The sequence below is a fragment of the Pyrgilauda ruficollis genome, unplaced genomic scaffold (assembly GCF_017590135.1).
Source record: "Pyrgilauda ruficollis isolate IOZ18807 unplaced genomic scaffold, ASM1759013v1 scaffold161, whole genome shotgun sequence".
NCBI classification, from domain to species: domain Eukaryota; kingdom Metazoa; phylum Chordata; class Aves; order Passeriformes; family Passeridae; genus Pyrgilauda; species Pyrgilauda ruficollis.
The window spans coordinates 296,621-312,293 of NW_024514876.1; the positions used below are offsets into that span (position 1 = coordinate 296,621).

At 43.5% G+C, this 15,673-nt stretch overlaps 1 protein-coding gene across 1 annotated transcript; it reads right to left on the minus strand.

The window, feature by feature from the left end:
* Positions 1–1,312: 1,312 nt before the first annotated feature.
* DHX8 (DEAH-box helicase 8) lies at positions 1,313–15,394 on the minus strand. The gene is made up of 23 exons (XM_041463038.1): positions 15,239–15,394; positions 14,821–14,906; positions 14,179–14,251; positions 13,741–13,826; positions 13,039–13,148; positions 12,644–12,955; positions 12,214–12,358; positions 11,553–11,756; positions 11,148–11,235; positions 10,663–10,760; positions 10,020–10,167; positions 9,520–9,701; positions 8,913–9,107; positions 8,532–8,717; positions 7,859–8,069; positions 7,375–7,556; positions 6,546–6,686; positions 6,129–6,284; positions 5,173–5,310; positions 4,554–4,682; positions 3,572–3,768; positions 3,255–3,434; positions 1,313–2,678 (listed from the first exon to the last, which is right to left on the minus strand). Exons 1-23 carry the CDS (start codon positions 15,348–15,350, stop codon positions 2,459–2,461), a joined length of 3,579 nt encoding a protein of 1,192 aa, XP_041318972.1. The 5' UTR covers positions 15,351–15,394; the 3' UTR covers positions 1,313–2,458.
* Between the last annotated feature and the right edge of the window lie 279 nt (positions 15,395–15,673).

The window sequence follows — 15,673 nt, forward strand, 5'->3', positions numbered from 1 at the left end:
GGAGAATGTATCCACAAAGAAAGCTCAACCCAGCAGCTGTGCTGAAAATCAGCTCTGGCTGGGTTCAGCAGGGGTGCACAGCCCAGACCCATCTGCTGTGGCCAGGTTTGCACATTCTTCCCCCCAGGCAAAGGGGAAGGAGAGTTTTTGGGTGTGATTTCCAAACATCTGGTACAGAGGGGTGAACACTCATCCCCTGGCTACAAGCCAGGTAAGAAGCAGACCCTGCAGAGTCCTCCCTTACACAAACTGGGTGTGGTGTAAAACAAACCACAGGTCACATTCACATGAGAGGCAGTCTTGGAAGGGATCACAAGTCTCAGAGACCCCCAAAGTGCCCCAGACTCATTTCTGAAGACTGCACAGGATCAACAAGTGTTGCACCAGAACCAGTCTGTTGTAAAGACACTGCAGAACTCCCCAGCAGGAAGGTGTGTGGGCATTCCCATCTACACCTGCATGTTTATTAACCCACTGAACTCTGCTTCATGGAACCCCCACCACCAAGAAGACCAGAAGAGAATCAATGGGACACCACTGGATCCACAGGGTGAACAGCTTTTTAATCTGTCTCTCTGTCACTCTCATTCTCTCACTCCCCACTTCTCCTTTTCCTATTCATTTCTCTCTCTCTACCTCATATTTACAGTTAAATAAAATCCATACTATTGGCTTCAGCATGTCCTCTCTGTCACTCTCATTCTCACACTCCCCCCACTTCTCCTTTTCCTATTCATTTCTCTCTCTCTACCTCATATTTACAGTTAAATAAAATCCATACTATTGGCTTCAGCATGTGGTGTAGCTTGCATCTTAATTCAGGTAGAAGGATTGGATCCTAACACCCTCCCCAGCTCCACTGGCCATCTCTGGACACCTTCAGCACCTCAACATCCTTTTTGTACTGAAGGGCCCAGAGCTGGCTGCAAGATTTGTGGCCTCAGGAGTGCCCAGCACAGAGCCACACCATTTCTGGTGGAGCTGTAAACCCCTGAAGGCTTTGCTGTGCCTGCCTTCAGCAAGAGCAGCTGCACAAACAATCACTGTGCATGCCAGGCTCTGCTCAGCATGTTAATAACCACTCTCCTGGCCCCTAGGGAACCGTGGAAATATCAGGTGAGAAAGCAAAGCAGGAGAGAGGAAGGTGCCTCAGGGGAGTGTACAAGCTGAGTTTGTAGAACCTCAGTTCTTGCTGAGCTCTGGCTTTATGGCACCTGTTTCCTAAATTATCCTAAATTAGCTTTAAGCATGTTTTGGAGGCATTCCATTCCTGTCCTTTTTGCTTTGACTCTCTGAGTCCAAAGTTACAAAGTTTGTAATTCCCTTTAATTTTATGATGATATAACATGAGGGAAAGCTCAGGACATTTAACAACATCCCTGCTCACCTTTGTACAGAGAGGTATTTCCAACATAGCTACTTTTCAATGTGAAACATTCTTCCAATTCACTGTGTAAAACAACCAGTCAAGCTACTTCTCTTCATTTCAAAAATAATTTTAGCAAATGTCCCAGCTTTGGAAAAAAAATAATTGGAGTCAAATAAATTTCATCTGTTAGCAACAAAAAATAAAAATATTTTACAGATAGTTTGGGCAAGACACAGCACACACTGGGCAGTCAACTTCTTTTTAAAACAAGGAACTGTTACACATTTTTTACAGACATTTTAGCTGTAAGAGCTCATTCTATTACAAAAACCCAACAGCTGTGATGTCACCAGACATTTCAAGTGAAAATAAAGCACATGGCACATTGTATAAAAGGTCTAAATATTTGTAACCACTTACATTTCCAGATGGAACTGTGCTGCAGAAGGGATTACTGGTTGATAAACCCTGATGAGGATGAAGGGTAAGTCTTGCAGCCTGACCTGTGCCATTGTCTAAATATATTCTAGCTGGGTTTCAAGAATTTTTACTGCCTTATCCCAAAGCCGGAGATACTAAATATCTCACTACAAATGGCTTAAATAAAATACAAGTAGTTACATTGCATGGGAAAATGCAAAAACTTGGTGAAATAGAGAACAGGCTGCTCCCAAAAAGCAGTCACTGACCAAGAACGTTAAGCAGAAATAAATCCCTTTTAGCAGGGTAAAAACACAAACTATTCCAGCCTCTGTTTGTCTGGTCACTCAGAACCCAGTCAGGCTGGTGAACAACCAGTTTTAAATCACCATTTTTTTGTGTTGTTCAGCTCAGTACCCAGACTCCTGAGTCTTAGATTTTGTCTCTTAAAAGGGGAATCACTAAAGTGCTCCGAGACCCACTCGTGAGAGGCTGCAGTGGCCTGTGCAGCTGCAGCACATCTGGGCTGCCCCTTGAGCTCCTGTTCTGCCAAAGCTGGCACTGCACAGGTGAGCTGCATGGCAATGTCTGTCCCCCAGGACACTGGCAGCAGCGCAGAAGTCCCAGTCCCACAAACATGAAAGCAGCAGATGCAGGAGGGCGCCGAGCTCAGCGCCGGCGGAAGGCGCGGGAGATCCTCCAGGCGTTGGGCTCCTCGTAGCGGTTGTAGAGAGGCTCCAGCCTCTGCTGCTTCTTCTGCTTGCTCAGCTTGGTTGGGTCAGAGACCTTGAAGAAAGCTGGGGCAAACTCCACCAGCCAGCGAGGATCGATGGTTGTCACCTCCCGCATGTACTCCTTGGTGGTCAGCACCAGCTCGTGATACACCACCCTGGGAAAAGGAAATCCTGGAAATCAGTTTTTTCAAACAAGAAGCAACAAGGCAAGGGCTGAAAGAGCTAAGCTTGCTCCTTTTACGCTCCAGAAGAACCATCCAGAAGAGCTATCCCTCTGGATAAGGGACTGAGCAAGGCCAGTGCTTCAGAATTGCTTTTGTTGAAGTCTCCCTTCCAAACTACCTCTGTTCACTAGAAGGATTTGAAATTAGAGCTGATGAATAATCTTTTCCCCCTCCTACTTCACAGCTACTCTTCATCACAGAATTCCTCTATCCCATTTAAAACAATGCTCTCTCCCTCTTCAACAGCCAGGGTTTTAAACCCCCATTCACAATAAAGAAGCATGCAGTTACAACTTCAGGCCTGGCCTTGGCTCCAAAATTCTGTCTCATCTCTGCACAGGCACTAAGTTCAGAAGCAGAAAGAGACAAAAGTAGACTTGAAACTTTTCTCATTGCTAAGGAATCAGCAGCCTCTGCTCAGATCTGTACTCCACAAACAGCACACACCATGACTTTCTGTTGTAGACTGAAGACAAACAGGAAATCCCATGCTATTGCCTTCCTTACCATTCAGGCTGCCTGTTGAAGAGAGCACTGGATGGGTGGATGTAGACAACCTGCTGGTCAATGAGTGTCCTGTACCCTTCCTGGGGATCCTTCTTGGCTGCATTTCTGAAGAAGCCACTGCAAATGGCCTTCTGGACCCGAACTGTGGCCTTCCCACAGGACACCACATCCAGCTTATGCCTGCCAGACAAGAGATAGGAAAGATTAGAGCTTTCCAGATTTGGATGCAGCTACCAAGATGAGTTTAGCAAATTGTTTTAGCTACTACAATGTAAGAACAGCAAGACAGAGTCAGTACTTGTCCTCCTTGTGCTCACCTGTCCATGATGCCCAACATCTGCTTGCGAATGTCCTGAGCCCGGCGTAAGGACCGGGCCTGGATGAAGTTTTCATAGCACCAGGGATTTGAAAACTTATTGTTCTTCCAGGAATTGTACACAGCCAGCAGCGTGAGGTGGTCACCTTCTGTTTGATGGAACTTGGCTTTCTTTTGATCAGCAAGTGCTTGTTTATCCTAACACATAAAACATGTATCAATCAGATATCTGCATCATAGAGAAAATCCCTGGACAATAAGAATGACACAGGCTCCTTGTCATTCATATCATGACATTTTAAACCTATCACAGAACAGATGATACAGGATTAAGACAACACAGAATGTTTTTTTCAATTTCAGTCCCTATTTTTGAAAGAAAACAAAGTAAATGGCTCACTTATACTGCAGGGAGCATATGCCCATGCTGCACTAACTGGTTTTCTTACTGCTCTACAAATTACTTCATCAAGAAATGTGCTGAAGCAGGAGGTTTGAGCCTGGTGATCCACACACCTCTCCCATCTGCACATAAAACATTAATCAAAGACTGCAGTTACACAGATCAAAACTGAAGTTAACTACCCTGAAGAAGTAGTGAATCCAAGACAAACCTGATCCCACCACAGCAGAGCCTGTTACCTACTGACTGAAAAGAAAGCAGCACAGGATAGAAGTGCCATGAAGAAATACTTTCTGAAAATGCAAAGGCAATCTGAACTCCAGAGCTGGGACTGACTTGGTTTAGGCTGTATGTGTCTGTTGGGAAATGCAAAAGCAATTTTAAGACTTTTCACTTCTACCTTCCCATCTGCAAAGAAACTACCAACAGCACAGCTACAGGCCCTTAAATGAAAAGGAACATTTGCACAGGCAAATGTTCTTAACTCCTTAGGCATACACATTAATACTCTTAACTCCTGAGGCATTCACACCAAACCCACCCAGACTGCAACACTGCTGCCTCTGGCTCAGCTCCTCACCTTTGGCCTGTAGAACACATTCTGCACAGACAGCATGGAGACAATTGTCAGCATCTCCTCGCTGCATCCCAGATGCACTGACATGATCAACATCTTACACAGCATAGGCTCCAGGGGGAATTCTGCCATCTGCAAGAAACATGTTCCAAGGCATTCTGTGAAAAATCTTCAGTCTTCTCAGTGCAAAAGAAAGCAATGCCTTTTCTCACATATTTACTTTGCAAAGAGGTGTGCTTGACCCAGAATAACTTCGCTCAACACAAAGCAAATTATTGTCTATTCACTATCACAAGAATATCCCAATACTTACAGGAAGTTTTAGACATTAATAAATGTAAAGGAGAAACACTAGCTGCTCCTTAAAAAGCAGAAGGTACTTTTAAGAAGCAGAAGGCACTTTTAAAAAGCAGAAGCTACCTTAAAAAGTACCTTTTTAAGGTACCTTAAAAAGCAGAAGCTACAGCAGAACTGTGATAAATTAAAAGCTACCAAAAAACCACAAGAGAATGACAGCAAAAGGAAACCAACAATGCTAAGCAAGGCCTGCCATGACTGCTCTCATGTCATCCCCTGAATGTTGGCAATCCAGGCAGTGTAAGAGGTATTTTATTCTGCCTACCCTGCGTCCAAGTCGAGTGAGCAGCCCCTCGTCATCCAGAGCTCCCAGGGTGTAGAGCTGCTCCATGGCAGTAATGAGAGTTTCCATGGGGGGAGCGTCCATGAAGTCAAAGGACAGCAAATCATTGATGCCCATAGCCTGGGAAGGATTGGAGAAAAGGCAAATTAAAACACTCAGAAGGAAGGCAACAAACTTCAGCCAGAGATATAACACCAAACAGTGAGGCACGACAAAATGTTAGGCAAGCCTAGCCCCATGTCCTTATCCTGACTGCAGGTGCAGCCATGAATACACAGCTGCCTTCCTGCACTTGAAATAATGAGCACTGGCCCATGGCACTCCTGCACTACTCAGCTTCCTGGTCTGTTCTTTTGGTACTGCTCCACACAGCCCTCAAGCAAGATGATTCAGCTGAGGAGAAACATAAGCTAAATGCTGCTTTTGGGACTTGTGTATTGTAATGCAGTGTGGCCTGACAGCTTCACAGGACTTTAGTGTGCTCCCAGAAAGGGGAATGGCTGCAGCTTTCCCAGCTGTGACTGTGTTAATCCAGGTTACAGACTTCCAGAGGGATGGTACACACTTAGACATGCCCAGGTTTGCAGCTCTAAACCCACTCTAAAACAAATTATCTCATCTGTTAACAATGTAAATGTCCCCTACATAGGAAATGCTACTGCTTGAGCTTTCTGTTTCTCCTACCTCCTGCAACTAACTGCTCTGTGCAGCTGAAACTCATCATTTAGCTGGCTATCCAACAGAACAGCCCTCAATAGAAAAACACAGGAGCAAGCCCAGTGCCTGAGAATTGCTTTTGTTGAAGTCTCCCTTCCAAACTACCTCTGTTCACTAGAAGGATCTGAAATTACAGCACTGCTTCCTGAGACTCAAAGGCAAAGACTCATTTGTTCACACACTTCATAGGCTGGCTTGCTACAAGCTGGTGAAATACCCACCTTCAGGGAGAGCACTGTACTGGCCAAATTTGTTCTCTGGATTTCAGGCACGTTGGTGGTTAGCATCTCATCTCTATATGCACGTTCTGTGTACAACCTGTAGCATTTTCCTGGGCCTGTTCTGCCAGCCCTGCCTGCACGCTGCTTGGCTTGAGCCTAAAGAGAACAAGGCACCTCAGTGAAACAGGTACAAAAAAACAAGTGAAAACAAGTAAAATAAAATGGTTATTCACAATTTTACTTGTATTGATAGAAAGGCTTTCAATACAACACAGGGAAGTATGTATTCTGTAGGCACAGCCTCAAGGAGCTATCAGAAATGTGGGTTTATCATAGACTCATTTTGCCCACTCATGCTTGGATGCCATACTGGCAAGACAAACATCCATGGTGGAGAGCCAAACACAGAAAATCTACCTGGGAAATTGGTGTCACCACCAGCTGGTCAATTCCAGTCTTGGAGTTATAAACTTTCTGCTTCACAAAGCCAGGATCAACCACATAATATATTCCATCAATAGTCAAAGATGTCTCTGCAATGTTGGTGGCAATGACAACCTGCAAATCACAGTTTGAGTCAGCACCAGTTCTGTGTCAGGCTGCCAAGCCAACCCCACCACTCAACCTCATCCACTGGTGTAACATGAGGAGCTTGTTATAAATGCAACCACTGTCACTTAATGTTGAAAGGAGAAATGTGTTCTCAGGGAACAGGAGATGTTATCTACAAAGATGGACAGGTTTTAAGTATCTACTTTTATTTAAAGTCTGGGCAAAAAGGGAAAAGAGCGTGATAAAATCCACAATTCAAAGCAAGAGAAAGCTTGTAAGCAGACTGCACTGACTTCAGGGAGATTTTTTACCTATCACTCAGACACAGCCTGTATTCACAGAAAAATCTTCCTGAGAATGTATCTCTAGATATTCACTAGCTGCTTGGCAGGAAATTTACCTCCATCCAACAGGAATTGCATTTAGACTTTATAGATTTTTAGATTAACTGAAGTGAGTATCCTTTAAAGACAGCATTAAACAACACACCAAGAACATTCCACACAGAGGTTTGCCACACCAGATGTTTTTACATGTGTTCAAAGGCTTAGATAACTTGAGATGTATACAACCAAAAATATGCTCTAAGCTGTAAATAATTTTTTCCCCAAAAACTGTATCCTTTCAGCAGTGTAATACACCCCACTATTAAAATGAATCAGCTGAAGATGAAAGGGCACATTGATGAAATTACCTTTCTGCTCCCTGGTGGGGCTGGGTCAAAGATCCTGGTCTGCATTTCACTGGGCAAAGCTGAATATACTGGTAGGATAATCAGCTCTGGAACATCAGGTCCTAGAGATTTCATCCTCTCATAGAGGATTTCACAGGCAGTGTCAATCTCTTCCTGGCCAGTTAGAAAGACCAAAATGTCACCTACACAGGAAGTAAATCAAAACATCCACAGAATCAATTCTGTTCATTACAACTCCTGCATTACCATATTTTCATTCCTCATGTTTTCCATTGATGAGGATCCCCAACATTTGCTAGCAACTCTTAGCCAAAGGCAACAGACTTCAGTCTTTCACCCAACTTTTTCAGCATTTTACTCACTGTATTTGCAAACAAGAAAGAAGAGTCCTGACAGCATTTTGCTCACATTACTAACATGATCCATGACTTATACAAAGACTTTGCTCAAAATCACCAATAACCCAAAACCATTCCCTACTCACCTGGTGGCTCTGTTAAATGGATCTGCATTACTGTAATCAGACTGGCATCCAAATAATCTGTCTCTGGTTCTTTTGTGTACAGAATTTCTACTGGGTATGTTCTGCCAGGAATTGTGAAGATTGGTGCTTCATAGAAATACTGAGAGAATTTCACAGCATCCAGAGTTGCTGATGTCACTATCAGCTTCATGTCCTGCCGTTTCTGCACTGTCTGCAGGAGGACAAAGTTCTCAAGTTATTTATTGCCTTTGGAACTATTTAAATATGGCACTTGACTGAAACCAGACAAATACAACCAGTAATAAAAGGTGTTTTAACATCTGAGTAGAGGAGCTCATCCCAGTATCAGAATTTCAGAAAATTGACCACTGAGGTCCCATTTGAAGCCTCCCCTGGCAACATTATCACCAGAAAGCTTTTGGCAGAGCAGGATGAGCAAAGCAAGAACACTCCCCTGTTCATCCACCATTATGAACATCCAGGATGGCAAATTCTCATTGTTCCTGCTACATTTTTCTTGCTTTGCCTTTACAAAGAGGCTCATTTCACCAAGATTCAAACTATAAACTTAAGAGCATTTGAAGCACACATATGAATCTAACTTATGTGACTTCACCTTTGCCTGTGCTCTCCTACCCACACTGAAAGCAGTAAAAATCCAGGGCTCCATTACCTTCTTCAGGAGCCCAAAGAGCACATCTGTATGTATGGTCCTCTCATGGGCCTCATCCAGCATGATGATGGCATACTGGGTGAGATCTGGGTCTATCAGGCACTCTCTCAGTAACATCCCATCTGTCATGTATTTGATGACAGTCTCAGGGCTGGTGCAGTCTTCAAACCGAATGGTGTAGCCAACCTGGAGGGAAGAATTGCACAGAAACAGAAGTTACACAATGATCAGCCTCATTAACTCCCAGTTTGATTATTCCACAAACTCACTTTGTGGCCTACAAGGCAATAGACAAATGGACACACAAGACAACTAGCTCCAACACTGATCTTTCCAACTTTTCATGCTTATTTTGGAATGTTCTTCAGCATGGAAATTCACCTCTTGTCCCAAGCAGCAACCAAATTCCTCTGACACCCTCTTGGCAACAGACATTGCAGCCACTCTGCGAGGCTGAGTACATCCAATCTTTCCTCTAGAGGTATATCCTGCCTCAGCCAGGTACTGGGTAATCTGGGTTGTTTTCCCAGATCCTGTCTCTCCAATAACAATCAGAATCTGGTTGTCATGCACAGCCTAGAAAAGGCAGAAAACATACACTTGTTAAAATTTTTTTAAAAATCAAAACAAACCAAACAAAATTAGCATGGGCTATCTGGGACTAGATTAAACAGCTCTTGTTTTTGCTTCAATTGACCCAGACCAAAAATCATTTAAGTATTCCTACTGATCAAGTCAGAAACCTGTTTAACTGCTCAGCTGACTTACTCACATGATCTTAGAATCAATTTTGACTTACTTCAATAAATATCTGGAACCTCATTAATATATAGATATATATAAAATACTTTAAAATACATATTGTGAACTGAAGTTCTGCATTTAAAATGGTCAGCTGGCTATTCACCTATCAAAAAGCTAAACCAAGAGCATTTTTAATTTTAAATTACTGCTTGCTCAAACCAGAACACCTTTTCATGAGTCTTACTTGTATCAGCTGCTCCTTCAGTCTGAAGATTGGGAGACTCTCTCTCTGTTCAATGATGGAAAGCTGAGTCTTCTTGCCATAAGAAGCTTTGTTGCCACCAAATGCATGTTTCTTCCACTCTGGGATATCATTTGGCATCATCCCAATACCTCGCATGTTTGCAGCTATTTGTCTTCCATCCACTAGAAAAGAAACAATTTCATCATTTACACATCCTGATTCACACAGCACAGACCCTGATGATCCTGCTCCAACTGCTCCATCATCCAGGCCTTCTATTCTGTGTTTTTTAATGTTTTTTAAGTTTCCAAGTCGACACCCCCACTATTACAGGATATACCTGTACACTTCCCCTGGCATTCCTATTTCCATTTCAGTGGAAAAGCATTTCTTCTTTGACTCACTTTTAAAGTGGGGCAGACAAACACAGTATGAAGACATCTCTCCTGGGTTGCTCAAATAGCACAAAAAAGGCACAGTTGACCTGTGCTCAGACATACCATCAGGGAGAGGATCCACCCAGTGTGTGTTGAGGCCCATGGGGATGGAATCCATCTCTGCTTCCCTCTGGGCTTGTTTAAGTTCTCGCCTCTCTTTAGCTAAAGCACTTTGCATCATGGCAGCCTGGGACAGGGAACCATCTGGATTCTGGAGAGTAAGAAGAAAAGGCTTCAAGCACTACCATTCCTTCACCTTCAACATGTATTTTCTTCAGAAACATCTTCTAAAAATGCTTTAAAAATGTTAAGTTTTGTTTATTAAATTTCCAGGGTATTTCCATCAGACTAGCCTCACAAACTTTCACAGTGATAAATAATATGGTGCATCCTTACACTGCCCAGTCAGAAGGATTATAGGCACAACCAATGAAAAATATTTCTTTACTACCTTCTACTTTCAAAGGTAAGAAAAAGCATATCAGAGAAATTTTGTTCTAACACACCTATGTAAAATGGCGTTTCAGTTCCATTATTCCATTTCATAGTCACCAGTTAAGTTAGAACCCAGCTTTATTTGGGAGGAGTTCAGTGGTTATGTTTTTCAGGGCTCTCAGTAATGTGCAGGTGGAAAACTGGTTATTAAATTCCCAAAATGTATATAATTTAATCAAGTACATTGCTTTTAGCCCTGGAAATCTCTTACCTTTACTATTTTAATGGGACTCATATCCATGCTCTGTTTAGTGTGACCTCGAAGAAATGGTGGCTCTTCTTCAACTAGTTCAATCTCAAGATCCTCATCTAAAATTCACAAGTGACAACTGTTACAGAAAAATTAAACATCTTTTGGCTACATAAAAGTGCCTCTTCAAATAATGCTTCCTGTGTATTCTTAAAGATATTCTTAAAATGCTTTGTAATATTGAAGAACTCCTTAGAATATTAAAGATATTCTTAAAACTCCTTAGGAGTTTTAAAAGTGAAAACACTGCAAATAAAAATGCACAGACAGGGCACATCCGAATGCCACTAATAATACAGCCAGAGGAACCTTAGTTCCAAATATCCAAGATGACAGCAAACTGTAAGATGCTTTATAGTTACTTCTATCATCAATATATTTTGGAATCAAAATACATCCAGAAAAACAAGGAATTTACAACAATTAATACTGCTGGGAAATACTACCTTCTTCATCATCAACTTTAGGAAGAATCCCAGTCTCCTCATCAAAGTCAGGAAACTCTTCCTTGGAAAGCACATTAGCTGCAATCATCTGGGAACAGAATGAATACACCATGAGTATGTCCCCATGAACAAACACAACTCATGCCTGAGTCAGTTCTAACCCCATTCCTGTAAAACAGGAACAAAGGAATGCATCCTGTATCCTCTCCCCAACTCACCCAGCCTCTGACCAAACAGTCCTTCTGTTACCCCAAACAGCAACTAAACAGTTCCAGATCAGAAGCCAGCAATTCCAAGCTAACGAGTAAATTACACAATCAATTAATCCAGGAGCTGTATTCTAGCTCATTAAACTCCCTGGCAATTTTATCACCTGTATCCCATTTCCCTGAGTGCAGCACAGACCTGTTTGATCTCCCACTTCTCCGGGTCTGAAATGCGCGTGAGGCGTTTCCGCTCCAGGCTGTCGTCCTCCACCTCGGGGGCGTTCACCAGGGACAGGTGGCTGGGTCTGTCTGGGTTCCTCATGGAGCTTTCCTCGTTGGTTTCTCCAACCAGGTTCCTCCTACGGTTTGGGTTCAGGTCTTCCCCAGTGTCTTGATCAACATCCTGTATCAGATGGATTGGTTAATCAATTAGCTCTACACTTCTCATCTATTAACTCTGCCAGTAACAGCCCATTCACAGAAAATGCTGTTTTGTAGGCTTTTTGGTTTTTTCAACTGGTACTGCCAGGTAAGAACACCCTCAGGCATGGAACACTCTCTGTCTTGGCAACAGCAGTGATTTAGTTTAAAATAAAAAGCTTCTCTCCCACTGAAAGAGGAAGACAAACAGCAACAGCTTGAGGTTTGCCTTGCCTCTTTGCTATCATGTCAAGCCAAGAAATTGTTAGGAACACTATATCAAAACTAGAGAGAATGTGTAAAAAGTAATAGGCTACTTAAATACAGAACTGTAACTCAGTTTTTAACTCCCAACTGAATGGTTACGTATTAGTCTCCATCAAAACGAGTGAAAAATAGCTAGAAGAGGCATAATTTTAAGAATTTTAGCACCTCTGTACCTTCATGCTCAGGCTGGTTTTGGATCCAGTAAAAGATAACACTTTGACTTTCACTCTTTGTCCTTTGCTCACAACATCAGCAACATTGGCAACCCGTCCTTCTCTCCGCAGCTCTGAGATGTGGACCAAGCCCTCCCAACGTTTCCTGGGAGTGAAACAGAGGGGCATGAGAGGGGCACATTATTACTCTGACAGCCCTTCAGATCACTCAGAATCTACATTAAAATATGTTGCTGTCAATAGATGGTGTATGTCCACAAACTGGTTTTTGTAACGAGAATTTTCTAACTCTCCACTGTCAAATCTATTTTTCTGAAACAGCCCTTCAAAGCCCAGAATATCTGCTGGTAGCTCCATCAAATCTTTAAGGTACCAGCAGAAAAGAGAAATGAGCTGAAACAGTACCAGATCTATAGGAAGCAAAGGGTACCTTAGTCCTTCCAGCTGCACAAAGCACCCAAACTGCATTATGCTCGTGACTTTGCCATTGTAGATGTCCCCAATGGAAGGCTCCTCAGCTGGTGGTCGGTCTATGTGCTTGTCTCTCCACCTCTCGTGGCTCTTCTCAAGGTATTTGTCCCGATCCCTGCGCTCCTTACTGGGACTCCAACTTCTGCTCCTTGAGCGGTATCTGGATTTTCCCCTGTTCCTGTCCCAAGTCCTGGAACGGGACCTGGAGCGAGATCTGTGCCTTCGCTTCCTGTCCCTGCTACGACTCCGGCTCCTCTTCCTCTTCTTCACCCTAACAAACCAAAATTCCATCTTTGCAGTGGATTTCCACCTCAGGCAATGGGAGCAGCCAAGACCTTCCCCCCACACACCTACCGATGGTCGCTGCCCTTCTGCTTGCCCTGCTTGTCTGCACTGGGCATCAGAGCTTCGAGCTCTTTCAGGGCATCAGCTGCCACCTTCACATCATCTTCATCCAGCATATTCTGCAAGGACAGAAAACTGATGCCCCTTTCTGCAAAAGGGCTGATAAAAAGCTTGTCACAAAGAATTAATCCACAGAATTATCATCATACGTGTATCTATTTAGAAAGAATGCAAGATTAAAAAAAAAATCAGACTCAATCTGTGATAAAGAAAAAAAGTAATAAAGCACTCTCCCTATTTGGCCACAATATTGTGAAAATTCTGCTTTTTACACAATAGAAATTCCACCTCAATGCCCCCAGATTGTTACAGAAATACAAAAATCAAGTCCCTCATAGCATCTGAATACAGAAGATTTTTAATTAGTTTGTAACACATCATTACTTTGAACATTATGCAAGGAAGGCCGGGCTACAAATTTCATGTCACAAGAGTCTCATCTTCCACATATTCTGCAAAACAGCATCAACATGGCAACTGCTAACAGCTACTCTCTGCAACAACGTGCAGTAACACCAGCCTTCTACCTCTTGCACTCTTCTCAAAATTCACATTTATCCATGCATTAGACAGAGAAAAAAAGTTGAAACTAACTGGGGAAAAAAAAAAAATTCATACAGTAACAAAGGAAATCTGAAATGACCACCTTACCCTGATGTTGGGATTGTCTGGCCTGCAAAGGGCTGGATACAACTCCCTCAGCTTTTCTTTCTCTGATTTGGGTTTGACAACTGCCTCTGATTTTGAGATTAAAAAAGAAAAAAAAAAAAAAAGAAAAGCACAATGAAACACAAAACTCAGAACTGCTACAACAATTCACTCTTGATTTTTCTATAATTAAATATAAAATTTAATTTTCATCTGAATACAAAGGCTGATACAGCTTTTACAGAGATTCAATTCAAGGAATACTATGCTACCTCTCTTCAAACAAAATTCTGATTATTTAGTGAGTATTTGAAAGACAGAACACTCTGAACAGCACATTCTGAATAAAAACAGCAGGATGCATGGTGCAATAGGATTTGCCTTAGAAGACTAAAGCAGAAAACAGAAACTCACCCAACCCTGAGCACTGGCCCCACGTACCTTTGCTCGTGGATGGTTTTGGTGGAGGCCGCATTGTCTGGATGAGACGTAGCAGGTTACTGATGAGGGAATCCTGAAAAAAAAATCAATAAAACACTTCAGGAAATGACAACAACACTTTCATTACTAGAATGCACTAGTGAGGGTTTACTTGCTGGACAAAAAAATGCTCAATTCTGAAGATGCAAGTTGATTTTTAGAAACTATCACTGGGCTTTGTGTATGCCCTAGAAAGAACCCGAAAATAATTATGATAATTTCATCTAAGTGACTTTGCTGTTAATCATTTTAATCACCTATTTAATCCAACTAGACTAATTCCTGAGGAATCAATAAACACAGCACATAAACATCATAAGGAGACTTATGACAACATTTGCCTTCACAAAAAATTGTTTCTTCCATATTTTATATGCCCAACACAACAATAAGCAGTTTGAGTTCTTAGGAAGATATTTTTCAAAGACTACAAAAATTTCAAAAAATATGAGGGGAAGGCAGGGGAGACAGGAATATCAGAAACTAATTAGTATGTAGTTTTCCAATTGAAGAAAACCAATAATAACTCGTCCCAACTTTTCTATTTTTAAAATAGAAAGCTCTATAAGAATAATACATGAACAACATTCAGGTATCACTTACAGTGAACTCAGCACCATTCTTCAGAAGAATTGCCTTAAATGCGTCAAACGTGGTGTTTTTCTCGGCAAGACTTATCACAAACTCGGCTATGAGGAAAAAGCATAAAGTAAATGGAAACAGGAAAGTAAAAAGCCGAGTAAGGAGCGCACGAGGGGACAGAGGCCGCTCAGCCGGGCCCCTGTGGGCTTCTCCCCAGCTCTCCCCGGACCGAAGCGTTCCCTCGGGCTCACAAGTTGTTTTTTGAAGAAAAATAATGGTTTTTTAACGCACAAACTCGAAAAGCACCTTCACAAAACGCATCCGGTCGCACAAAAAGGGCTACTACGGCCCTCAGCAAGCTGCCCTGTCCCGGAACGCGATGCTCGGCGCCGCCGTGCCCGGGAGCGCCCCGGAGGAGCCCGAAGGCCGCCCCGCTTACCCAGGTCCTTGTCGTTGATGCCCAGGTGGTTGTCGAGCTCGGTGCACACTTTGGACACCAGCGACAGGTACTCGAGCTTGGCGAGCTCCTCCGCCGCCGCCAGCTCCGCCATGGCCGCCGGCCGCGTCCGGGGCGCGGCGGAAACGGCGCCGTGACGGGAGCGGGGCGGGCCCGGGACAGCGGGGAGGGAGCGAGCGCTGCCGGGGGCGGGGAGCGCTGGCCGCGGAGCCTCGATGGCTGCAAGGCCGGGCGATTCGGCGCGGCCGTGTGAAGGCTTTCGGTTTTCCTTAACCAAAGCGGAAAGGCGGCTCCGTTTGCAGCAAAGGCGGACGAGCCGCGGTACCGCCGGTGTTGCGGGGAGGCAGCCCGGGCCTTGAGGCAGCAGCCCGGGCCCCGCTTCTGTCCGCGGCCCTCAGGCCCGCCCTGCTCACCCCG

Excerpts from the sequence above, each read along its gene's own strand:
- DHX8 (XM_041463038.1), bottom strand. The coding sequence starts at position 15,350 with ATGGCGGAGCTGGCGGCGGCGGAGGAGCTCGCCAAGCTCGAGTACCTG. Across the intron at positions 8,070-8,531 it reads TCTTTGGGCTCCTGAAGAAG|ACAGTGCAGAAACGGCAGGA; the intron begins GTAATGGAGCCC and ends GTCCTCCTGCAG. Across the intron at positions 5,311-6,128 it reads GTACAGTGCTCTCCCTGAAG|GCTATGGGCATCAATGATTT; the intron begins GTGGGTATTTCA and ends AATCCTTCCCAG.